This window comes from Orycteropus afer, unplaced genomic scaffold (genome assembly GCF_000298275.1).
Source record: "Orycteropus afer afer isolate SDZICR_OR568_19922 unplaced genomic scaffold, OryAfe1.0 scaffold00751, whole genome shotgun sequence".
Classification (NCBI taxonomy): Eukaryota; Metazoa; Chordata; class Mammalia; order Tubulidentata; family Orycteropodidae; genus Orycteropus; species Orycteropus afer.
The window spans coordinates 878,539-904,358 of NW_006922338.1; the positions used below are offsets into that span (position 1 = coordinate 878,539).

Sequence of the window (25,820 nt, forward strand, 5' to 3'; positions counted from 1 at the left end):
TCTCCCCAGACCGAGACACACCAGGGGGCACGTTGGGAGAGTTGCCGTGGGGGGCTGGGGCGGGGAAGGTGGGGTGGAGGCGGGGGTGACCAGGCCTCTGAGCCCACTGGGACCTCACCTTGTGGGGGGTGGGAGGAGCCGAGAGCCTCACCTGTCCCAGGAGACGTACCCACCACTGACCACAGCCTGCCTGCCCCCAGGACCTCCCACCAGGTGGCAGCTAGTGGCCCCAGTGTGAGGTTACCTATTCCTTGCCCCTGGATCGGGGGGCCTCCTGACTTGGCCTGTCAGTGCCCCAGGGTGCGGAGTGGGGGCCCCACCCCGCCTTCCTCCCATGGTGTTCCCACTGCCCTCTCCCAGGCTGGTGAGCCCCGGGGTGCATGTATAGGGGGTCTGCTCGACCGTACCCCCGAGTCACGTTAGGAAAGCAGGGTTCAGCCAGGGCGTCTTCTGTGAGTCTGAGTTACAGCCGCCGCGCTGGGCAAAGATGTTTTGCTTCCTAATTTAGACTGTTTATCTGCCGAGCCCTGAGGTCCCTCCGCCCCACGGGCGGCCTCCCGCCTCCAACAGGCCTCTGGCTGCCAGTGGGGGTAGGGTCCACTCTGTGGGGCCGTGGCAGGGGGCTTCGCCTCTCCACACCCCAGCACACGGGACGTCTTTCCCGGACCGCACGGCCACTCCGCCAGTCAGCGGTTCCCCACAGCTTCCCAGGCCCTTGGCCTGTCTCTGGGATGGGGACCGAGGTCAGGCACGGCCGGGCCTTAGGACCTGCAAGGGCGGAGCTGGTGGCCCGCGATTCTGAGAAATGGCCGCACTGGGCAGGCCCTACTGCACTGGGGGTCTATATTTTACCCTAAAAGAGAGACAGACAGAGATCAGAGGAGACGGGGCGGGATGGGTGAGAGCAGACGTGAGAAGGAAGTGAGGTCACTGGAAGGGACTCCACCCGCACGCGGTGATGCCGTGGCCCCGCCACACGCCGACGGCCGCCTCAGCACCACTGCTGTCTTCTCGAGTTTAATTAGAAAATATTTCTTTTCCTTCCGCGTAGTGATGTGGCTGAGGCCGGGCCGGCTTCCCGGTTACCATGCCAACTGAGCTGGCACGCCCCTTGGTGTCCCTGGGCTGGCATGTCCTCTGCAGAGGGGGCTCTTTGGGCAGGGCGGCTGCCACCTGGGCTCAGTGGCGGGGTTTTGGCACGGATGGAACATCATACGTGTGTGTCCGTGTTTATGTTCTTGCCGTGGAGTAGGCCTGACAGGCCTTTGACGGTCCCCAAGTCTCCTAGGCTCTTGGTCCTTGTGCTGGAGTCATGCTCACAGCTGACATCCTAGGCTCGGCCCCTCACAGCCACCTCCTTCCACACCAGGGAACCTGAGTTTTGGGGTGGCCGACTACGACAGAGCCTCTGGGGCTGCCAGGTATCAGGGAGTTGGCCAGCTCCTGACCACCTGTGCTGAGCTGGGGAGATGTCTCGGGTCGTTGCTGCCTATGGCAGGTGAGCTCAGGTGAGCCCAGGTGGGGTGCAGGGGTGCTCTGGGGATGGGAGGGGCTGCTGAGGGCTCCCCTGGGAGGGAGCTGCCCCAGGCGTGGCTCTGCTCCCTGCCCCGCCCAGAGCCCCCACTGGCCCCGTCTCCTGCCCGTGGCCCCATCTGCCGTGGCCACAGCTCGGTCTCCCTGTGCCCCTTCCCCACGTGCCCCTCTCCTTAGCCGCCCAGCTCCCTGCCAGGCCTCTGGGTCTTCCCCTCTTCATGCTCCCCTTCCACAGTGAGTGCTGTCCCGCACGCCCTCCTGAGGTACACTGTGGGGACCCCCTCATCTCTGCACCCCAAGCTCTTTCCCACTTCGTGGCTGGGGGGCGAGGCTGCCCGCTGACCCTGGCCCAGCCCACCCTCCATCCAGGGCAGGCCCCTGTGTGTCTGAGACCGTGTGCGTTGAGTCAACGTGGCTCCAGCTCGTCAGGGGCACCCCGAGCCGTGGACACGGCAGGTAATGCAAACGCCTGCTGCTTCACGGCCCCTCGACGGGCGATTCCCTAATTACAGGGTGACTAGCGGCAGCCTGTCAGCCACAGGGAACCCTCAGGGTGGGGGTGTTCACCCACGCCTGTGTTTGGAGCGCCACCCCCTTCCAGGCTCCTGGGGGCCTGGCGGGCCGAGGGGCTGCCCGCTGGGCAAAGGGCAGCCTGCCGGGGACCTCAGTGAGTGTCTGGGAAGGGGCCACGTGGCCGGGGGAGTGGCCTACAGAACCTTCCAGACTTCCATGTGGGAAAAGCAGCATGTGTGGCATTGGGGCGAGTGGAGCTTGTGAGAACATCGGTCCAGTGACTTAGGGGTGATGTCGAGGTGGTTGCCTGGGGCAGCTGAGAGAGGCTGGGGCGGGAGGCGAGGGCACCTGGGAGGCAATGGCCGGCGTGGTGGGATGGATAGCGTGCTGGTGGCCAAGACTGCAGCCCCACTGGTGTGGGAGGCTGGGTCTGAGCCCAGCGTCCTGGGGACCTGCACCTAGAGCCTCAGTGTGTGGGGGAGATCTGGGTGCTCACGACACCCTTTTCCGGGTGAGAAAATGCCCAGCCCTCTCTGGAGGTGATGGCCCCCGACCCTGGAGTGTTTCCTGCCGGCCAGTCTCTTGAGCACCCTCTGAAACGGTGGTGTGGCCCTGGGGTCCTGGGAGCCCCACACTCACACCGATGGCTCTGAGGGACTCTCTCCCTGTGGACCTGCGTGGGATTTTTAACGAAGTTTGAAAACTGTCATTAACTAAGTCATTTCAAAATAATGACGACAAGCCTATTACATGTAATTTGAGTAGCACTTTTTTTTTCAAATGGAAAATGATCGTATTTCCCCCAAAACACAAAGATTTAGTGAGCATAGTGGCAACGTGTTCAACTTTGTAAGGCTCTCGGCTGCCCCGCCCCCAGAAGACTCCAGAATGCAGCCGGCCTCTCCTTTCTGCTTCTACATTTGGTTTGCCAATAGCGCATCTCCCAGGACCTCTGGAAACCCCGATGTGCCCCTGTGTGACTGTCCGGGCACCCCATTTAAAGGTGCATGAGGATCACTTGGGCAGTACCGATTGCCCGGCACCCTGGGTCTCCCCTTGGTGCGGGCAGGGCTTGGCACAGGCCCTCCTGGAGCCCACGCTCCAGGGCTGAACCTGGGAAGGCAGCTAGGAGCCCGGGAAACGCCAGTCACACCTCCTGAACGTGTGGGAGGATGGAGGGACTGCCCATGAGCACTCGGCGCCGGGCCTGCTGGGTCCGCTGTGCCCAGGCCCCCTCCTCCAGCAAGCACGGGGCCTCCCAGGATGTGGAGCAAGGCTACCACGCCGGGCAGGGAGGTCCTAGTGTCCCTTTGAGCAGACAATTCAGACGGTTCACAGAACCTGCCTGCTTCCTGCTAGTTTCCAAGAATTCCGCTCCAACATAATGGATCGGGTTATCAGGGGATCGATTGGGGCTCGGGCAGCCGGAAGGGCGCCAGGCTGGGTGAGTCGACTTGCTGTGTGGCCGCAAGACTCCTCAGGGCCGGGGTCTGCGGTCAGTGCAAGGGGGCAGTTGACCAGTGGGTCGGGGGAGGCTGCCAAGAGTCTGGTCCTGCTCCCTGGAGACCCACTGCTCATACAGCCCTGTGTGCGTGTGCGTGTGCGCATGCGTGTGCGTGTGTCCTCGGGGTGAGCCCTACTGTGTGCTGAGATCCAGGTCTAGGGCCCCCGCAGTGTGAAGCCCTACTGAGCGTGTGACCTGTTGAACGTGAGGCCCTGCTGTGTGCTCCACCCTGAGTCCACAGCCCCCCTCGGTGTGAAGCCCTGCAGGTGAACAGGGTGTGCTCTGCGGGTCCCAGGAGGGCCCCTTGCCCCCAGTGGACCCACCTGTCAGCTGATCCAGTGCCTGAGCGCCCTCCTGCTCTAGTGAAGCCCCTGCTGCAGGGTAGGGGGCTGGTCACCCCCCAGGAGCCATGGCTGCTCCCGACACCTGGCTGGGCCTGCCTGGCAGATGCTATGGGGCTGGGTGACAGATAGGGAGTGGGCTGGGGGCCCAGGAGCCCAGGGAACGGGAGGGCTGTCTCCCTAACTCAGTGGACCCTGGCTGGGGCCCTTCATGATGAATCACCCCACCCCATGGTACCCCTACCATCTGCCTGGCCACAGCAGGCTCCCCACTGCCCCGTCAGGGCCCCACCACGCTCCCACGCCAGGCCTTTGCGCGACCGTTCCCTCTGCCTAAACACTGCTCCAAGTCCCCAAGGCTCGTGTCCTTGTCTGGGCCTAACGCAGCCCCTCAGCCCGTCCCCTGCCCTTTCAGCGTCCTCGTGGCCCCTCTCAGTGCCGGTGTACAGCGTCTTTGTACCTCGCTGTTCTCTTCCCTCCAGTTTGGCAAAGGCTGGGCCCTCGTCTGCCCACTGCTATGTCCAGGCACCTGGAATAGCCCCCTGGAGGACTGGTAGGTGATCAGTAAATGAGTGAGGGGGTTAGAGGAATCCTCTTGGAGGAGGAGCCCTCAAAGTTGGGCTTTGAACGGTGAGTCGGAGTTCTCCCAAAGGCAGACGGACATTGTAGGTGGCAGGGACCACAGGGTAGGTGGCAGGGACCATAGGGCAGGTGCATTAGGGCTGGGCGGGCACACCATGTGGTGCATTGCAGTGACCCCTTCTTTTTCCTGTGAGGTCCCTGAGTGACCCCACCCCTCACCCTTTTTTGTTCACGTGTGGTCTTCCTGGCAACCTAGCGGCCGGTGCCCTGGACAGGCCGGGAAGCCTCCGCCCAGCCCAGACTCCCCCGCCAGGTCCCAGCTCTGCCCGGCCCCGCCTCTGCCCCCCCGTGGCCCGCTGCGCTGCAGTTGCTGGTTCCTGTCACGTGGTCCCGCCAAGTTCCGAGTCACGTAAATGCAGTGCTTCTGACTTCTCTGCAAATTGGCTGGCGTAATCGCTCAGCTGGGTTCTGGGCCGGAGGGTTCCAACCCATTAGAAGCGAATAACGTGTCATTTGGAATCTGTGTGCGGGCGCCGCCCCTACTGCGCCTGCCGCCTCGCCTCGCTCTAATGAGCGCCTGGCGGGCGTCTGCCCCCTCGGCTTGCGGCGTGGGGTTTTCGGCTGCTGACGTCACAGACCCCTGTGGCTGTCAGGCCTTGCTCCTGGGAACAGAGAGGCATGTACCCCTGGTCCCTCTTGCGCTGCCATGCTGGGAGCCCTGAGAGCCTGGAGGCGCTGCCCCCCCCCCCAGGCCTGCGTGGTCTGGGGTTTGGGTCGGGGTCCCGGCAGGGTGGGGGTCAGCCACCTCTGCCCGGGGCAGCCAAGTTGAGTCCCCACTGCTCTGAGTGTGATCAAAGTGTGGCCTGCGTGGCACAGACCCCTGCCCTTGCGCCCCAGGTGTTGGACCTATTGCACGTGTCTCATCCTCGACCCTCGCCTCCCTCCGTGACCGAACGCTGTGTTTCCTGGTGGTTTCTGGCACAGCATGAGTCAGGGAGCCGTTCCCCGAAGCAGGGGGGTCCTTATCGTGATGTGGGGGGTACGCGTTTGGCAGTCAGCAGGCGCTCTGGGCTGGGCTGCTCCGACAGGCAGGGCTGGCTAACACCCTGTGCCCGGATGAGTCGGGGAAGGTTCTGGATCTTGCCTGTGGGCTGTGGGCTTCTCACTTCCTTCGGGGCCTGTGCATCACCTCCCCGGGACGCCTGCCTACCGGCCTGGCTTGTTTGGGACCCTGAGGAAGGGCTGCGTGCACACCAGGGCCCCACTTTGCTGTGGGCTCCGGGCTGATGATGGGGCTGGGAGTGGCCATTGGGTGAGCGGGTAGGCCCAGGTTGCGAGGCTGGTGTGTGGCTGGGCCTCCTCGCTGTGGAAATTAGGCTCCAAAATGCAGGCCAGGCCTAGATCGCAGCCTGAGACCTCCAGGGAGGACGGCCCGGCCTGTGTTCTGCCCAGCGTCTGGAATGTTCTTGAGCACCAGAGGTTTGGGGTGCAGAGAGGGGTGTCGGGCTGGGGTGTGGGAGCTGGACTCAGGGTGCCGGTGGCTGAGTTGTCAGGCCTGCCTTCCAGCTGTGAGGCCTGGCCGTTCCCAAGGGCTGGGCCAGCAGGGCGTCCTTCCGGGGTGGGGGCTGCAAACCCACAGGGCCGTGGGAAGGGCAGACGGCTTCTTTCCCTGTCTAGCACCTTCTTTTAAGGGAAATACCCGATTGTCAGGGATTGGGGGGGTTGGAGAAGCAGAAGCGTACCCCACATTACGAGGGCATCGCATCGTCCCAGCTGACTGGCCTGTGGACGGATCCCGGGTCCTGCATCCATGGGCTTGGGAACCCAGTGGGCAGTTCCTACACACGTGTCCACCGTATCGGCTGTGTGTGCGTGCATCGGGCGGGACAGGCCTCTGCGTGTGCACAGACATGTATGTCCGTTTGTGTTGGTGGCCACACCCCACAACGCTGTGTGTCCTGAGGTCCAAGCTGTGAAAAGGCAGAAGGACTCGGGTCCCACTTGGGCTGAGCACAGTGTCCCTGCCTGTGAGGGGTCAGAACAGGGGGAGGCCTGGGCTGGGAACATCAAGGACAGGGAGACCCCGTGCCCGAACCCCAACCCATGGGGCTCAACGTAAGTGTCTTTGAGGGGGGCTCGGAGCTGTGGGCCCTGTGTCTTCCAGAGCAGGGGTTGGGGATGGTGTGAGACCAGAAGCCTGGAGCGGGTAAGGGTCCCTCTGGGTCACGGGGCCGTGCCAGCCGGGGAGAGGAGGAGCACCTATGCTCACGGGGACTGAGAACCCCCGCGCCCCCCAGGCAGGGCTGGCAGGGTGCTGAGGGGAGCGTGGAGAAAGTAGGGCCTGCCCTCGGGAGCACTGTCTGGTGGGGGTACCCAGTGCCGTGGCCCTTTAGGGCAGCCCCACGGGACTGCCGTGCCCGGGCTCCCGGGGCAGAGGACAGACAGTGGTCACCCCATGCCTCGCAGGGAGCAGCCGACTGGGGCCTGTGGTGGGGGCGGGGGCAGGGCCAGCTCCAGCCTGAGTTCCCATGGAGGGAGCGTGCGGCCCCGTGGGTCGCTAATCCCGGCCTTGGGCAGCTGTGCGAGCGCGGCAGTTATTTCTGGCCTGCAGAATTCCAGCCTGGCTGGGCCCCATGGGCCTGTCCCCGGGGGACACCTCCCCAGGGTCCCCTCCCGACTCTGTTCCTTCTGCCCACGCCTTTCCCTTCCGGGGCCTGGGCTGGGGTGCAGGGCCCTCACTTGGGAAGCCAGATGAGTGGGTGTGGCTCTGAAGGGAGGCATCATCAGACAGGCCCCCTCCTCCCCCGCCGTTCACTGCCAGGACAAATCCAGCCCGAGGGGGGAGGTCCCATCCTAGCATCAGCTCCCGGGTCCTTGTCCGCCCCCAGTGGGCACTGAGCCAGAGGCATGACATAGCGACCACAGCGATAGGTCAGGGAAGTCTGGATGCATGGGAAAGACCAGGCTGGGGGCTGGCTCCGCTTCAGGCAGGGCCGTTCCTAGGGCCACTTGGCTGGTCTTGGCGCACGCCGCCACCAAGTGGCTGGCTGGGGCTCCATGTGGCTTCTGGGTCTGCACAGCCACTTCCTGCAGGCTCAGTGACGAGGGGTGGGCGCGGGTGCCTTTCCACTCAATTACCCTTTGAAAGGATCCCACACCAAGCTTCTATTAGGAGCCAGGCAGAGACATTAGCACACTTTCTAATTAGCATGTTTTTCAAAAACTCTGCACAAGCACAGGAGCTGTAGGCCTGTGCCGGCCTTCAAGGCGTCTGTGTGGGTGTCTGTGTGAGGGAACGTCTGCTCTAGTCCCGGCCGGGAGGGGGTTCTCCTCCCCAAGAGGGAAATCCAGACCCTCATCCTTTGGCCAAGGCTTAGGAAATGTGTGTGCATGTATGTGTGTATGTGTGTACATGCACATGTGGGATCTCATGTGCATACATGTAAGTATGTGTGTGAGAACTCATGTACGTATGTGTACATGCACTTATATGTGTACATGCACACTTGTATGTGCACATGCATGTGTGAGCTCATGTCTGTGTACATGCATGTGTGTGCATATAAGTGCATTGTGTGAGCTCGTGTGTGCATATAAGTACATGTGTGTGAACTCATGTGTGAGCGCATGTGTGTACATGTATGTGTGTGCATATAACTGTGTGTGAGCTTGTGTGCATATAAGAGCATGTGTGAGCTCGTGTGTGTGCATGCATGTGTGTGAGCACGTGTGTATAAGCATGTGAGGTTGTGTGTGCAAGCTCATGTGTATGTGTGCATACATGTGTGAGCTTGTGTGTGTATAAGGACATGTATGAGCTTGTGTGGGTAAGCTCTTGTGTGCATGTGTATATAAGTACATGTGTGCAAGCTCATGTGCATGAGCTGTGTGTGTGCATAAGTACATGTATGTGAGCTCATGTGTATATGCATATGTGTGAGGTAAGCGCATGTGTATATAAGTATGCATGTGAGCTCGTGTAAGTGTGTGTGTATATGTGCATGCATGTGTGTGAGCTCATGTGTGTCTAAGTATATGTGTGAGCTCATTTATGCATGTATAAATACATGTGTGAGAGTTCATGTGTGCAAGCTCATGTGTAAGCATGTGTGCATATGTGAGCTCACGTGTGAGCTCGTGTATAGTGTAAGTACGTGTGTGTGGGCTTGTGTGTGCATGTGTGTATAACTATATGCGTATGACCTGTGTGTGTGAGAAAGATCCGTGGGCACGTATGCACAGGGACAGACCATGCCCACAGGCACACACCCTCACCCCTGCCCGGGGCACTCACAGGCTGGCATGTGTGCACCGCCCCTGCCCCCACTGGTGGCAGCTATACCTGACCGGGGCTGAGGGGGGCTGCCTGCCCTCCTCGCTGACTCCCCCATGACAGAAGGGCTCAGACACCACCTGCAGGTGGAACTGGGTGTTCCCCAGATTAGCTGGGTGATGGCGGCTGGCGGGAAGCCGTCTGTGCCGTGAGCTCCTCCCACAAACCGACATGGCTCAGCCTTGGCAGAGAAGGTGGGGGGCTGTGTAATGGGAGCTGGGGCCCTGTGGGGCAGAGATGCGGATGAGGTAGTGGGCGTTAGCCCACCCGTACAGGTTTTAGCCTGTGGCCACCATAAGACGTGGGAGACCCAGGTGCTGACCACACAGAAGGGGTCTGTCAGCCACCCCCCTGCCTTGCAGGCCCTGGAGCTCCCAGTGCTGGTGGTCAGGAGGGTGGGGTTGGTGCCGTTTGGGGTTTGGGGTCAAAGCCAGCCCCAGTGAGGTTCTGGGGGAGATTTGAGCAGAGGTGTGGGGGGAGCGTCCCCAAAGGAAGGGACGGCTGTCCATGAAGGTCTCGGTGGCTCTTGGAACGCATGCTCGGGCCCAGGATGAGGAAGAACATTCCGGAAGCAGGAGCCAGCCACTAGTGGAGTGACGAAGTCCTGCTGACTGGTGGCAGGCTACGCTGTGGGCCTCCCAGGAGGAGCAGTCCCCTGTGGCGTTCTCAGGACGGCCCAGCACCTCCCCCCCCCACCACGTCCCCAGCCGGCCGGGAACAAACAGCTCCATGTTTGGCCAGCTCCCCCAGCCTCCCCGCCCCTGCCTGGCCCGGTGTGAGTCACTCCGACATCGAGGGTGAGCAGGCTCTCAGCTGCGTTCTCCAGACCAGGCTAGGGGCGGCCAGGGTGGCGAGGGACAGAGGAGGAGGGGTCAGGCTGTGGTCACAGCAGACAGGGTGACCAGAGGCAGTGGCAGGAGGGGCCCTGCGGGCGTGTGGGGTGTCCCACAGGAGCCAGAGTTGAGGGTCAGAGCCGCCAGGCTGCCCTGCTGTCCCCCTACATCCCATCTCTGACCTATCAACATGCTTCTGACCCTTCTTGGGGTCCGTGCCAGCTCCCTGGGGCCCTGCGGCCCTGGCCAAAGGTGGCAATCATGGTTCTGGGGACGTCGTCCCAGGCAGCCTTCACCCCTGGTCTGTCGGAGACGGGTGTGAAGGTCGGTCAGAGACTCCTGTCCTTGTGGGGCGGGGCTGGCTGAGAGGGCTGCAGCTCTGAAGGTGTGTGGCGCTGGGCTGAGTCAGCCCGTCCCCTGCCCACCGGGACTTCAGCCTGCACTGCACCCCCCCTGGCTGGACAGGGCTGCTGCCTCTGAAGTTGTGGAACAAGCCTGGCTTAGTAGGGCCAGGGTAGGCCGTGGCTTCCCTTGGGGACTGGGAGGGGGGCCGCCACAGGGAGGTCTGAGTCCCAGAGGTGCATGGACAGAGACGTGGGCAGTTCTCGGAGACGGGGTTGGGTGGCAGGGTCCCGGGACAGTGTTGTCCTTCTATGGGGGGAGTGAAGTGTGTCCTGATGACTGGATGGTGCTGGGCACGGTCGAGTGGATTCCGCCTCCCAGTGCCCCGTGTGTCAGCGCAGAGCTGCCCCCTGGGGTTTCCTAGGCTGCCGTCTCTCTGGGAGCAGATGGCATGATCTCTTCTCCTGGGAGAATCTGGACCTCCAATCTCAATGCTACCGGAGACTCCTGGGTTTCAGGGCCACTTAACTTCTCCCTTCAAAGTGGCCTGCCTGCAGCCCTGCCCACCCTGTTCCTCCCCTCTTTCTGGGGCGCCTCACCCCCTCCCCAGTTCAGCCCTCTCCAGTGGCCTGTTCGGCAGCAAAGAAGACGGGAGACTGGGGTGTGTGAGGGGCTGGGCCAGGGGGATCCTGGGCCCAGCAGTCTCCGGAGGGAGTGAGAGGTGGAGGGCTGGGGACCCCCTCCGGCAGCCCTCCCCCATCAGCTGGAGCTCCCGCCGCATCTGCATCAAGGTTCTTTCTCACCTTGTCAGCAGCACGTTGCCTTGGCAACAGCCTTGGGGGGGCGGCAGAGGGACTTCCTTCCATCAGCATGTCTTGGGGGCTGGGAGCAGCCACCTCCCCATCCCTAAGGGGCCCCCCTGGCAGATCCCTGGCCTCGGTGACCAGTTTGGGGCTTGGGTGTTGCTGGCAGAGAAGGACAGGCAGCTCTGGGGTGTGGCGTCCGTGCCTCAGCGGGGAGACTGGAGGAGCCAAGCTGGGCACCCGGGCAGGACACACCAGGTGGGACCCGGGCAGGGGTCTGCTGCATGTGGCCTGGCGGAGGCGGGGAACGGAGGCGCCCCTGCAGACGCTCACGGTGACTCGATCTTCAGTGGAGCCTGGGGGCCAGCACAGGCGGGGCTGGGACAGGAGCCTGGAGTCTCCGGGGGCAGGTGTCTGAGGACATGGGGAAGGGTAGCTTCAGCAGAGAGGCGGGAACTGGGTCCCAGAGGGAGGGAGGCTGGCTCTGGGGGCTGAGCATGCGAGCCACCAACACAACATGCACGTGGTGCTGACCTTGGGGAGCTTTGGTGACCCCGCTGATAGCAGGGGGGAAGGTGATGGCAGGACTGAGGTGAGGTCAGGGCATCAGCCCCTCCTAGGGGACCTGGGCTCTGTGTACCAGGGCAGCCCCGTGAGTGTGTGTGAGCGTGTGCAGGAGCGTGTGAGCATGTAGGAGTGTGTAAGTGTGTGTGCAGGAGAGCGTGAGCATATTCAGGAACGTGTGTGTGCAGAAGCATGTGTGTGCATGCAGGAGCGCGTGAGGATGTGCAGGAGCATTGTGAGTGTGTAGGAGTGTGTAAATGTGTGTGCAGGCCGGTTAGCGTGTGCAGGAGCATGTGAGCATATTCAGGAATGTGTGTGTGCAGAAGCGTCTGTGAGCATGTGCAGAAGCATGTGTTTGAATGTGCAGGAGCATGTGTGACCATGTACAGAAGCATATGGAGTGTGTGCAGGAGCATGTGAGCCTGTGCAGAAGCATGTGTGACCATGTGCAGAAGCGTGAGTGTGCAGGAGCAGGTGCGAGTGTGCAGGAGCAGGTGTGAGTGTAGAAATGTGTGTGAGTGCAGGAGCGGATGTGTGTGCAAGAGCAGGTGTATGAGTGTGCAGGAGCGGGTTTGTGTGCAGGAACATGTATGAGTGTGTGCAGGAGTGGGTGTGAGTGCAGGAACGTGTGAGTGCGGGTGTGGGATTTGTGTGTGCAGGAGTGGGTGTGGGCGTGGGAGTGCACAGGAACATGTGTGCAGGAGTGTGTGTATGTGTGTCCTGGCCCCGTGTGGACACCCCTCGCCCACCCTGCTGCTGGGAGCAGCTACAGACCGCACCCCAGGTTGGACCTGGGTCACTGCAGCTCAGGCCTTCATTCATTAATTACCCTGCTAATCAGTTAATTAGCAGGAAGTGCCTGTGGGACCGTTGTGCTCACCAAAGGGGCAGGGCCAGGCCGACTGGCCCCACAGCTGAGGATCCCTGCTGAGGTGCTGGGTGGAGGTTGTGTGCACCCGCAGGGAGGTCTATGGAGGCAGCCGGTGGTCTGGGGGCAGGTGTGCCTGTGAGTGGGGCCCTGGATGGGCCCGGTGACCCTGTGTGAGGGTGTCCTTACGGCACCCCGTCCACCAGGGACTTGGGAACTGCTGGGGCTCAGTCACATTGGGTTGGCAGTAAGGTCTCGTCCCTGTCTGGGAGGGGCTTGGCGGCCAGAACCCCCTCTGTGGTCTGTGTGTTTGCACAGCGGGAGGCGCTGGGAGGAGCAGAGCAGGGGCCGCTGTGGACACAGGACAGACAGACAGTGGGAAACCATGGGGGCTGCTGTACCAGACGGTGTGGCGGTCCTCGTGGCCCAGAAGAGCAGGGCACCGCTGCCGGCGTGGGGTGAGGCTGGGGCAGTGCTCTGTGTGGGGAGGTGCGGGCATGGCCCAGATGAAGGCCTCTGGACCCGCCTTCCTGCTGGGGTGAAGGATGCCAGCTGCTGGGGATTTAGCTGAGCAGATTGCCGGGGCGCAGGTGGGGGGCGCCTAAGCCTCCTCCTGGACCCCGAGGTCAGCGGCTTCTGCATGGTCTCCTGAGGCAGCCCTGCAGGACGCCCTGCCTGCCGGGTCAGAACCTCCTCCTCCCCCTAGCTTGGGGACCACCTGGACCATCGGGCCGGGAGAGGCAGGCAGCATCCAGGCCTGGAGACCTGGGACTGGAGTTCCCCGGGACTGGGGGCTCCTGTCTGTGTCTCCCTGAAGGAATGCTGCCGGTCAGCCTTGCCCTGGGCCAGCGGGGGGGGGGGGGGGTGCGGGGGCACTTTGGTAGGCCCCTGCGGCTCGTTGGAGACGTGCTGCAAGTCCTGGTGAAAGGGGCTTTGAGGGTGGGCAGCAATGTCTCTTAGGAGGGACCCACAGGAGCCCCCAGGAACTATCACCACCCCCATTGTGTAGGTAGGAAATGGGCTGGAGCCAGAGGAGTGGTTGGTGGTAGAATTGGACTCCAGGCCCTATGTGCCCACTCAGCCCGGGTGTGAGTCACCAGGGTGGGGGCGGGGTGTGACCTGTGGCTGAGACCCTCACCCTCCAGGCTTCCCCGCCTGCCTGCTGGGGGGCGTCCTCAGTTCAGAGATGGTGGCACTGCCCAGGCTGCCCCTCCCAGGCCATTGGCACAGGCAGGGTGTCTCCACCTCAGACAGTGAGGGCCTCAAGACGGGGCAGGGAGCTTATTCCAGGAGCCTCCCTGGGCCCACATGGGCAAGAGGGGGGCACAGGCCTGTCTAAGCAGCAGGCAGGTCAAGGGAGAACTGGTGGGGTCGTGCCCCTCTCCGTAACCAGTGGGCAGGTCCTGGGAAGGAGCCCACTGGGGACGTGCCCCTCTCCGTAACCAGCGGGCAGGTCCTGGGGAGAACTGGTGGGGTCGTGCCCCTCTCCGTAACCAGTGGGCAGGTGCTGGGAAGGAGCCCACTGGGGTCGTGCCCCTCTCCGTAACCAGTGGGCAGGTGCTGGGAAGGAGCCCACTGGGGTCGTGCCCCTCTCTGTAACCAGTGGGCAGGTGCTGGGAAGGAGCCCACTGGGGTCGTGCCCCTCTCCATAACCAGCGGCCGGGTCCTGGGGAGGAACCTGGTGGGGTCATTTTCTTCCACTCCTCCCAATGAGGAAGGAAGGTCAAGTGATGATGGGGTTTCTGCAGAACTAGGAGAGCAGCACCCCGTGTCCCTCCTGTGGGGGCCGCTTGGACTCCCCTCCCTGCAGAGTGCCCCCCCCCCTCACCTCCACACACACACCCCACACCCCAGGGCTGAGCCAGGTGGCTGCTGTTTCAGGACCATGGACAGCCCCAGGCTCTGCCCCCTCCTGAGTCCTTGACCCTCCTCTTGGGCTGGGTGTTTATTTGGGGTGTATGGGAACCGAGCCCCGTGGAGAGCACCCAGTGGTGGGCATGCAACCCAAGAATGCTGTGCTGAGGACTACTTAGACCGTCGGGCCAGGAGAGGACCTCTTTGGCTGGGGTCCCATAGCTGAGCCCTGGGGGATGGGGGAGCCCTAGTGGGAAGGCGTGGGCTTTCCAGCCACAGGAAGGAGGCCTGGGGGTCGGACCTTGGCTCTCTGCAGCAGAAGGGCTGAGGGGTAGACTAAAGGGAGCATTTTCCCGGAGAGATCACATGGTGAGACGGCTCTCCGATGCTGGAAGCCTGGCCCTGTGGGCAGGCGGCCTCAGTGTCAGGGGCTGGTGGTGAGCTTGGAAGTGTACAGGCCAGAGGAGATGTGAGAGGTGACAGGGCCATGGCTGGCACCTACTGGGTGGGCAGCACACCTGGGAGGTTCTGACTGTGGGGCAGGCGGGGCGGACACGGCGCTGAGGGGGTCCCGAGACAGAGAGATGAGCCCCCTGCCACTGATGGGGTCCCCCGGCCTGGGGCCCAGTGAGTAGCCTCTTTGCAGCCCCGTTTCTCATTTGTGAAGTTTTCAGCCTGTTTGGGGGGGTTGGGCCGGCCCAGCCATGGGACCCTCCAGGAACGCCCCACCGAGGTTGGACACCAGGGGGCCTGAAAGGTGGGAGGCAGCCTGGGGTCCCCCTGCCTGTCTGAAGAATGGGGGGCATCAAGGAGTGGGGGGCAGTGAGTGCCAGACCACTTGCTGGGCCTTGGCCACAGGGCAGCGCCTCTCTGGTTCCCAGGGACCCCAGGAAAGAAGCGTCTCTGAGTTGTAGCGCCTGCACCCTCTCCTGGCTGCCTGCCCCTGGCACTGGGCTGTTCCTGGCCACTCGCCTGCCACCAGGCCTGGGCAGCACCCACGCCTCCTCCCAGGGCCAGTGCGGCCACCTATGCCACTGCACATCAGCCCAGCTCCCTCGGACCTGAGTGGAAATCAACTGTGATTTCTTCAATTGGTTTAAAACCTAACATATTTTAAATTAAAATTCGGCAAACCCATCTCTGTAATTAAGGCTGTGGAAGTCCCCGGGCTCAGGGCTGCAGGTGGCCGGGCCACGTGTCCTCAGCTGTCCACAGAACATGACTGGAAGAGGTGGGCCTTGGTGTGGAAGTGGACCCCCACCTGTTGTGTGAAGGGTACAGGCTGAGTGACCGGGACCTGTGCCCAGCTGTCTAGCCAGGCTGTGAAGATGTGAGGAGGGCCTGCCCACCCAGTCCACCTCCTCTCTGCACCCACGGGGGTCGGGCAGGGTCCAGGCCCCTGCACACATACTGTTCCCCTCACCAGGGCCCCATGATGGTCAGCTCACAGGCCCTCAACCAGGCCCGCCCTCACCCAGCATCCACCGCGGTTAGCCCGAGACCCTGTGTCTCTCTGCCTTCCCTGGCTCCTATCCTTGGGGTCCAGGCCCCATTTGGCACACGGGGAGGCCCCATCTACCCCCATCTAGGTGAGAAGTCTTGAGCTGGCAGGGGGAGGGGCCTTGCGAGTGGGGGGTGGGCAGCGGGCAGGGCTCCCGGGACTCTTGGCAGGAAGCTGAGTGCAGGACAGTCATGAATAATCATGACCTGGCACGAAGGGCATCGTGTCCCTGGTAACCTGGAGTGGAGCGCACCCACCCTGGACAGGGGGTGACTTCAGAGTACACCCAGGGCGGGGCAGGGGGCAGGCTGGAGAAATCACGCAACGGGCGAGAGACATCAGGAGGCGGGCTCAGTCCTGGAGTCTGAGGACAGGGAAGCTGGGTGGGCTGCAGGCTGATGTGGGGGCCTTGAAGGCAGGGGTGCTTTGGGGGGCGGGCAGTGGACAGATGGGTGCTGCGTGCCCGGAAGGGCAGGGAGGTGGGTGAGAGCTTGCAGGGGGTGTCCCAGCTACTGATGGGGGATGGACGGACGTTCCCATGCCTCAGTGGGTGGATGAGTTACAGAGGCCCGGGGGGGGGGGCTGAACCACCTGCCAGGGCCAGCTCGGGCCATCCTGGGGGGCTGGGAGACTCAGGCTGCCGCTGCCCCCCCACTGGGCCCCCGCCGGGGGGCAGATGGGACGTTTGCCACCCTTCCTCCATGCGGGACATCTTTTGTCAATTGTGTACACCTGTGTCACAGTGCCTCTGTTTAGCCAAGAAACATTCCCCCTCCCCCGGAAATTACAGCCCTGGAGACAGGCTGCTCCCCAGAAAGGTTCTGGAGGCCGCAATTAAGGGACAGAGGCACCCTGCAGGGAGGGCTGGGCCCTTGGGGCTGCAGCCAGCCATGTCACAAGGCTGGAGAGGCCAGGGGCTGGGGCTGGTGTCAGAGGGCCAGAGAGGCCGAGCGCCAGGGGCTGGGTCGGCTCCTAGGGGCTCCTGGTGAGTGTAGTTGGGCAGGCCTGGCCCCCAGTGTCCTAGCCCCATGCTGCTGCCCCCACCCGTGCAGCCTCGGGCAGGTCACCGGCCTCCCTGGCTTCCTCATGAGCTAGGCGGGCTGTGAGTGGCTGCATGGGGTCCCCAGAGCGTGGACGGGTGTGCAGCGGGGCTCAGCTTTGGGGCTGCTCTTAGCAGGAGCCTCTGCACGCTCCGTCCGCACCCCCCACCAGGACAGACCCGGCCTCGGCCGCCCCCCGCCCCCGTGCGTGTGTCACGGCTCAGCGGTCTCGCCTGGGCTTTTATTCCGCAGCCCAATTAAGGCAGAGCCACGGCACTAGTTACCGCCTGAACCCATTAAGCGTAATTACGAAGCCCTTGGTGGGAACGTGTAATTACGTGTGATCTTGTGGAGCCGCGGCTGCGTGTGCTGGCAACGCTGCGGGCCTGGCCGAGGAGTCGGCGTGCCCTGCTGGCCCACCCTGCCCACACCTGTCCCTGAGGTGCCCCTCAAGGATGGCGGCTGTGCTGTGGAAGGCCTCCCTCTCCTCTCAGTGGTGGCCAGGCCTTCGGGGCAGGGGGAGCCTGGGGCTGAGCCTCCAAGCCCTTGGCCCCCCACAGTCCCTGCCTCCTGGCTTTGGCCCCCTTTGCTCACACCACAAGGAAGAAATGTGAGATTGGGGTGGAACAAACTAGGCCTTGGGGAGCAGCTTGACATTAATGAGCCTCGGGGTCCGCGTCTGTGATTCGGGGTGGCGACGCCGCCCCACAGGGTCTGAGTCACATTGTTGGGCTCTGGCTGCCCTGGGCCTGGGAGGTGCCTTTTTCCCTCTGTCCACTCACCTGCCCATTGCCCAGGAGGGGGCAAGGGGGTGCTGCATGCTGTGGGGCCGGACACGTGCTGGGCAACACTGTGGGGTCTCCCGGATAAGCAGGGTGCCTTCGAAGACCTCCCAGCCCCCATGCCACTCCCACCCCCGGGGGCTCTGACCAAGCTCTGCCCTTTCTCTCTCCCCTACATGTCAGCCTCTCTGGTCTTCAAGCAAAGTGCTAGATAAACCTTCTCCCAGCCCAACCAGCACATCACGAATGTCTCTTGGAAAAGGGGCCCCCATAGAAAGCCAATTGCCTCCTGTGTGTGTGCAGGACCTGTGGGGTGGGGTGTGTGGCCTGGCGGCCTGTCAGCTTCTAAGTACAGGGAATTAGTGTCTTCCACCTGTGGGGCACGAGACTGGCTGCCGGCCTTGGTAGGTGCTTGCTTCCCAAGGATGAGGACTCCCACACAGCCTGGGGCCTGCCTCCTGCCCTACCTGCACCCCATATTCCTGGCAAACCACCCAGGGCAGGGCGCCCAGGTTAGCAGTGGGTATGGGGGTCCTGGCTGCAGACAGCATGTGTGAGCCACGGTGCCACCTGGTGGCCGCTCCCAGAACGGGCAGTGTTTTCATGCCCCAGCCGTTCAGACCTCTGGTGCTGTAGTGGGTAGGGCACTTGACTGCTAACTGGAAGGTCAGTGGTTCAAACCCACCAACTGCTCCATGGAAGGAAGACTGGGTGATCTATTTCCATAAAGATTTACACCCTTGGAAAATCATTGGGGGTCACTGTGAGTCGGAAAGGACTCAATGGCAAAGAGTTTTTTTTCAGCTCCAGGGTAAAGGCTCCCTCCCGGGGAGGCACACTGAGGAGGAGCTGCTTGTGGACAGGTGGGTGTGGGTCCACCCACAGACCCGGGCGCATGCGCATCCACGACTGCTTCTTTTCTGGGTGTCAGTTTAAAGGTGCGAGCCTCCCCCCGCCAGCACCCATATGGCAGGTCTGTCCGCTCTCTCCTGGCTCCAGCCCAGGCTGTTCTTTTGGGGTCAACCTTGGGCAGGACGGGATGGGGGACAGATAACCTCAGGGCTGTGGAGAAAGCAAAGGCCCTGTGACTACTGGCTAGCATTACCCAACTTGGGGGTTGGAAGGTGTTGGTGCATGGGATGATGGGGTTCAGTAAAGGACGGGGGCATATGAGAGGGTGAGGTGCGTGGCATGATGGAGCGGTGTGGGAAGATGGGGTTGTGGGAGGGTACGGGTGCATTTAGAGGGTGGGGGCTCATGGGAGATACAACCCTGGGACACGGGGAGACAGGAGCCTGTCAAAGGGCAGCCTCTGGCCTCGGCTCCCAGGCAGGGCCCCAGTTTGCCTGTTTACCGCTCTGTGTACAAGCGGCAGCAGCAGGCGGTCCAGGGTGCGGGCCTCTGTGACCTGGGAGAGGGGTGCCCACCTAGGAGAGCATTTTGGGGTACTGTACTGTGTCTTGAGGGGCCTGACCTGGGGTCTCCTCGCTCTGCCACATGCAGGGCAGGGGCTTCTGTCCGGTGGTGCGCCGTGCTCGTGACGCATGCTGGACTCTCGGGGTTGGTGCGCGGGAGACGAGGGGCCTTGCCTGGAGGGGCCGGCCCCGTGGAGGTGGGGGCGCTAGGGGCAGGTCTTGGGTCCTCCCACCATTCCCGCCCGTGGATCCTTAACTCGTCGCCCGCACGTGGTTCGAGCATGTCAGCATGCTAGTCATCCTGCTCAACTGCGTGACCCTCGGCATGTTCCGGCCCTGCGAGGACGTCCAGTGTCGCTCTGAGCGCTGCACCATCCTGCAGGTGGGGGCGGGGCTGTGGGTGGGCGGGGTCCGGGAGTGGGCGGGGTCAGGAGGGGGGCGGGGGGCGGGGGGGGGGCGGGGCCTGGAGGTGCACAGCCGCAGCTGGGATGCTGCTTTGACAGCCTGGGGCGCTTCACCTAGGCCTTCGACGACTTCATCTTTGCCTTCTTCGCTGTGGAGATGGTCATCAAGATGATCGCCCTGGGGCTTTTCGGGCAAAAGTGCTACCTGGGCGACACGTGGAACAGGCTGGACTTCTTCATCGTAGTGGCAGGGTTCGCCCCCGGAGGGAGGGGCGACTGGGGGAGGGTACCAGGCCTTCCCGTGGGTGGGGCCACGTGGCCGCCAGCCCCCTGATCAGGGCTGGGGACAGGGGCTGCCCAGCCGCCCTGGGAGCTGCGGTCACATGGGTCTGAGCGCGTGTCTCCCCCCCCCCGCACACAGCATGATGGAATACTCCCTGGACGGACACAACGTCAGCTTGTCAGCCATCCGGACCGTGCGCGTGCTGCGGCCCCTCCGTGCCATCAACCGTGTACCCAGTACGTGACGCACGTGACACGCTCCCGCCCCCTGCCGGCCCTGGGGAGCCTGCTTGGGTGGGGGGATTCTGCTCTACGCCGGGGTGCAGCGGGAAGCCAGATGGGCATGCCGGGCCCTCAGCGGGCCTTGGGGACCCACGTGGTCAGTGTGTGACGCCCGCACTCCCCCCCCAGGCATGCGCATCCTGGTCACGCTGCTGCTGGACACGCTGCCCATGCTCGGGAACGTCCTTCTGCTCTGCTTCTTCGTCTTCTTCATCTTCGGCATCGTCGGTGTGCAGCTCTGGGCCGGTCTGCTGCGCAACCGCTGCTTCCTGGACAGCGCCTTCGCCAGGTGCGCAGGCCCGGCCCCGCCCATGCCAGGAAGGCCACGCCCAGGGTGGCCCCGCCCACTCGGAGTGCTGGAAGACTGCAGGCCCCGTCCAACCGGGGGCCAAGCTCACTGGGAGGCCCCACCCACCTAGAGGACGCCCGTCCAGGGCCCCGCCCCTGGTGGGCAGGCTACGCCCCCAGTAGGCATAGGGGCTTCCTGGAACACTCAGCGTCGAGTTGCAAGAATGCTGGTGTCTGGGTTCCTGTCTGTCTCCCGTTTTATGCATGTTTATCACAGTGTTCTTTTTTTTTCTCCTTGTTTTTCTGCTTATGTGTCTTTTTTTTATTTAATGTTTTATTGTGTTTTTGATGAAGGTTCACCAGTAAATCAAGCTCCCGCTTAAGTGTTTCTGCGCTTGGTTCGGTGACGTTGGTGCACGTTGGGCTGTCTTTATACGCATTGCCTTGTCTCTAGTCCCCTTTGCTTTCTTCTCAGTCTGTCTCCCATTTTATCTCAATGTTTCCACCTCTGTCTCTCAGCATCCTGCAGACCCAGGTCTGCCCCGACCACGACTGCTACTAAGGGCATGGGGAGGTCGAGGCACGGTGGGGGCCCACTTAGTCACCTGCACATCTGCCCGGGACCCTATGGGGTGGTCCCAGTGGCACGTGGTTCCCCTCCTGGGCCCAAGACCAGCCGCAGCAGATAGGGGATGCGCTAGCACTTACGCGCAAGGGGAGCAGAGGAGGGTAGACCCAGTCAGTGGGTGAGCCGTGTGGGAAGGCTGGAATCACGGAGGGAGGGGTGGCGATTGCCCAAGCACGTCGCTGGGCTGTGGCTTTGGAAAGGGAAGCTGCTGGTGAGGCCGTCAGGATGCCTGGGGGTTCGTGAGGCAGTGCAAGGGATCCCAGGGCAGAAGTCTGTTTTGCAAATTTTTAGTAATGGTCCCTCTCCTGTGACTGGAGGCCAGTACCTGTGTGGGCCCATTGCACAGGTGAGGGAGTGGGGTCCTCAGGTGAAGTCCTTGCCTGAGGCCACACAGGTGGGCGGATTCAGGCCCAGAGAGGCCAGGCCTGGCTTCTGTCCCGCTGCCTGGAACAGGCAGATGGAACGGAGGGATCGTGGCGCGGGGAGGCGTGCGCGCTGGTGGTGGGCAGGGCCCAGGGACTCCCCGGCCCACGCACACCTGCGCGCCCACAGGAACGACAACCTGAGCTTCCTGCGGCCCTACTACCAGCCGGAGGAGGGCGAGGACAACCCCTTCATATGCTCGTCCCACCGCGACAACGGCATGCGGAAGTGTTCGCACATCCCCAGCCGCCGTGAGCTGAGGCGGGAGTGCACGCTGGGCTGGGAGGCCTTCGCGCAGCCGCCCGCCGAGCCCACGGGCGGTGCCGGCCGCAACGGCTGCATCAACTGGAACCAGTACTACAGTGTGTGCCGCTCGGGGGGTGCCAATCCCCACAATGGCGCCATCAACTTCGACAACATCGGCTACGCCTGGATCGCCATCTTCCAGGTGAGCAGGGCCGGAGCCTCGGAGAGCGGCCCGCGGGCGGCCGGGGGCCCGGGGGCCGCTGGGAGGGCGGCGGGCGTGGCCCAGCTGCTGAGGTCTCCGTTCCGGCCCCGCAGGTGATCACCCTGGAGGGCTGGGTGGACATAATGTACTACGTCATGGACGCCCACTCGTTCTACAATTTCATCTACTTCATTTTGCTCATCATTGTGAGTGGGGGGCGGGGGGCCCCCGGGGCTCGGCTGAGACCCAGTCCCCGGCTGCTCAGCCAGTTGCTGTCCCCAGGGCCCGTCCTGGGCCCCTGCAGCCCCGGCTGTATGCCAGCTACATTCCGGTCTCGGTGGCACCCACTGTAGCCGCCCTGTGTGTGTGACCAGGCCACGGGGTGGGGGCAGAGGGGCAGCAGAGACCTGGGCCCGCCCTTGGGTGCCCCAGCGGGCAGGCAGGGGAGGCCCAGGAAGCCCCGTGTACAGTGTACATGCCCCGCAAAGGCATAGACCCAAGCAGGGATCCCACTTCCAGCAGCGCGTCCCCACCGGTGTGCATCGGGGCTGGGGTGGCGCCTGCCGGGGCTCAGCCAGGTGTGCTCACCCATGGCGCCACTCATCTGCCCACCTGCGCGCCACAGGTGGGCTCTTTCTTCATGATCAACCTGTGCCTGGTGGTGATCGCCACGCAGTTCTCGGAGACCAAGCAGCGCGAGAACCAGCTGATGCGCGAGCAGCGGGCCCGCTACCTGTCCAATGACAGCACCCTGGCTAGCTTCTCCGAGCCGGGCAGCTGCTACGAGGAACTGCTCAAGTACGTGGGCCACGTGGTACGCAAGGTGCGGCGGCGCGGCCTGCGCCTTTACGCGCGCTGGCAGAGCCGCTGGCGCAAGCGGGTGGACCCCGACGCCGCGCTCCCGGGCCAGGGTCCCGGGCGCCGGCGGGGCCGCGCGAGCCGGCGCATGACCTCCATCCACCACCTGGTCTACCACCACCACCACCATCACCACCACCACTACCACTTCAGCCACAGCAGCCCACGCCGGCCCGGCGACCGCGAGTGCAGGCTGGTGCGAGCCGGCTCCAGTGCCCCGCCCCCGCCGTCCGCACCAGGCCCGGGGCCGTCGGACGCCGTGCACAGCGTCTACCACGCCGACTGCCACGTGGAGGGACCGCAGGAGCGCACCCGGGTGGCCCACGCCGCGGCAGCCGCCAGCCTCAAGCTGGCTGCGGGTCTGGGTGCCATGAACTACCCCACCATCCTGCCCTCGGGGGCGGGCAGCAAGGGCGGCGCCACCCCTGGGTCCAAGGGGCCGCCAGGCACTGGGGTGCGCAGCCCCACGGGCCTGAGCGGCCCCGACCCCTATGAGAAGATTCAGCACTTGGTCGGGGAACACGGTGAGGACCTGCCTGGCCCTGCGCACTGGAGGATGGGGCTGGGTGGGCGGGAGCAGGGCCACCCTCGCAAGCCTGCTTCCTGTTCCAAGAGACAGGTGTGGTCACACACCCACTCATCCTGTAATAAGAGGGCTGTGACAGGGCAAGGGAGCAGCTTCCTTCGCCCCCAGAACCCTCTCCGTGGGTAGTCCAGCCCCAAGCGGCTGGCCACTGAGGGAGAATGGAGTCTACCCTGTAGATACAAGATGCCCACCTCTGACAAAGAAAACCCCAACAGCCAGCAGGTTGAGTCCCCTCTCCCAGGCCCTCTGTGTTCTTCCGTCTTGACAAGGACACCTCCCATTGGATCAGGCTACTCTCCTCCAATATGATTTCACATTAGCAAATTAATCCACTAAGGCCGTTTCCAAACAAGGTCACCCCGGTTTCTGGGTGTTAGGACTTTCATGTGTCTTCCTTGGGAAGGGGTATGGGGTCCCTGGAAACCTGGTCAGCAGTTCTGAGCGTGTCCTTCCCTGCAGGACTTGGCCGGACTCCCAGCCGCCTGTCAGGCCTGAGCGTGCCCTGCCCGCTGCCCAGCCCCCAGGCGGGCACACTGGCATGCGAGCTCAAGAGCTGTCCGTACTGCGCCAGCGCCCTGAACGACCCAGAGTTCGAGCTCAGTGGCTCCGAGAGCGGGGACTCAGACAGCAACGGTGTCTATGAGTTCACACAGGACGTGCAGCGTGGGGACCGCCGGGACCCCCTGCAGCCATCCCCTGCTGAGACCCCCGGCCAGGGTGGTGGGCCGAGGCATCGGGCACACAGGCCGACAGTGGGCGGGCCGGGCCACCTCTGGGCTGCCTTCAGTGGCAAGCTGAGGCACATTGTGGACAGCAGGTACTTCAACCGTGGCATCATGGTGGCCATCCTGGTAAACACACTGAGCATGGGCGTCGAGTACCACGAACAGGTGGGTGGTGCCACCGGCCCAGGGCCACCCTCACGGCTCCTAGGCTGTCCCTCCGTGTCCTCCTCTCGAGACTTAAGCCTCTCGGCAAATCCCAAAGAATGGGCCCATTGGGGCTGGGGACAGGGTGCCGTGGCGGACGGCATGGTGTCAGCTGTGAGATTTTTATCAGTCACTCAGCAAACGCTCTGGGTGTTTCCCTGGGCTGGGGCTGTGGCCAACTAAGAAACAGGGAGACGCCCAAGACAGGCTCTGCCTGTGGGGTCCTGCAGTCAGGGGGTAGGGGGCGGACTGCCAGACCCCAAGGTGAGGGCACATAGCAGGCCAGTCCAGCGCCTCAGGCATTGGACTGTCCCGGCCTAGCTCCGGCAGAGAGAACCATCTCCCGGGTGGCACAGACACCCCCCAGCAGCTGTCCCACTGCAGTGCTTCTGGGCAATGAGAAGGGAGGGTCCTAGGAGGAGCTGCCCCCTCAGTGGGCCCCAGAGAAGGATTCACAGGGCTAGTGCTAGGCCCCCTCTGCTGGGGCGGCGGGCACTCGTTCCATCCCATGCAGGGCTCCTCTGTTGCATGGAGGTGGGCCCTGACCGTGCCCGCCGCCTGCCCGCAGCCCGACGAGCTGACCAGCGCCTTGGAGATCAGCAACGTGGTCTTCACCAGTCTCTTTGCCTTGGAGATGCTGCTGAAGCTGCTGGCCTGCGGGCCGCTGGGTTACATCCGCAACCCGTACAACATCTTCGACGGCGTCATTGTGGTCATCAGGTCGGCCACCCCTGCCAGGGGGCGGGGGACGCAGGGGCCGGCATGCACCTTGGGAGACCCAGCCCAGAGCCCCGCCAGGAGCGGAGGGCGTTTGGTGGTGGGCTGGGGAAGGGGACGTGTTTCGGACGGGAGGCAGCCTGGGGCCGTGCTGGCAGCTGGGGTGCTGTCCCAGGCTCTTAGCTTCACCCACAGGCACCGCTGGGCACACAGTTAGGTCAGCGGCATGGTCAGGTGGAGCTGTTCCCAGCTTAGGGCTCAGCCGCATGAGGAAGACCACCTACAGGGCCGGGTGACGGGTGCTCCGAGGGGAGGTTCTGCACGAGGCAGTACAAACGATGGAGAATGGCCCTCCCGGTCTCCTCAGGAGGAAGCAGAGCCCTCAGGAATCGTGGGGCTTCCTGCCCCAACGGGGAGGAGGATTGAGCAGGCACAGGGGAAGCCCTTAATTAAGAGCTTCCGGGTGAGGCCGGCACCTCTCAGGGAGGGTGGCTGGTTAGGCTGCTCCCAGGGCGCTACCGCAGCCCCTCTGCCCCGTGGTGCCTCGACAGGATCAGGGCACCGAGTGGCGGCCACCTGAGGCCCTGCGTTTTCCTGGGATGAGGGGGTGTGGGGCCGGGCGGATGTGGGGAGCCCGGGTGTGACCCCCGCCGTGCCCCGACAGCGTCTGGGAGATCGTCGGGCAGGCGGACGGCGGCCTGTCGGTGCTGCGGACCTTCCGGCTGCTGCGGGTGCTGAAGCTGGTGCGCTTCCTGCCGGCGCTGCGCAGGCAGCTGGTGGTGCTCGTGAAGACCATGGACAACGTGGCCACCTTCTGCATGCTGCTCATGCTCTTCATCTTCATCTTCAGGTGGGCCCCGCCTGCCGCACCGGGCCGCACGGGGCCCCGCGGGAGGCATGCTGGGGCCGCACCAGGGACGCAGCTGGGGCACTGCTGGGTTGTACCTGGCGTCGCACCTGGGGTCGCACCTGGGCCGCACCTGGGGCCGCACCTGGGGCCATGCAAAGGCCACAGCTGGGGGCTCACCTGGGGCACATGGGAGGGGGTGGGTGAAGCAGCTCTGGGCCTAGCCTCCCTCTCCACCCCACCCCCTCCCTCTCATGACCCCTTACCCCCCCACCCCACCCCATCCCCATCCCTCTCATGGCTCTTTACCCACCCCCATG

At 63.6% G+C, this 25,820-nt stretch overlaps 1 protein-coding gene across 1 annotated transcript in view; it reads left to right on the forward strand.

The window, feature by feature from the left end:
• Positions 1-25,820, forward strand: part of CACNA1H (calcium voltage-gated channel subunit alpha1 H) — a 103,998-nt gene that overhangs the window by 59,588 nt on the left and 18,590 nt on the right. The window contains exons 14-23 of the mRNA XM_042783223.1: positions 19,079-19,190; positions 19,331-19,464; positions 19,634-19,731; positions 19,906-20,065; positions 21,245-21,563; positions 21,677-21,769; positions 22,189-22,945; positions 23,467-23,897; positions 24,505-24,656; positions 25,318-25,501. Coding sequence (XP_042639157.1) covers positions 19,079-19,190; positions 19,331-19,464; positions 19,634-19,731; positions 19,906-20,065; positions 21,245-21,563; positions 21,677-21,769; positions 22,189-22,945; positions 23,467-23,897; positions 24,505-24,656; positions 25,318-25,501 — 2,440 coding nt within the window. The remainder of the gene's footprint in view (positions 1-19,078; positions 19,191-19,330; positions 19,465-19,633; positions 19,732-19,905; positions 20,066-21,244; positions 21,564-21,676; positions 21,770-22,188; positions 22,946-23,466; positions 23,898-24,504; positions 24,657-25,317; positions 25,502-25,820) is intronic.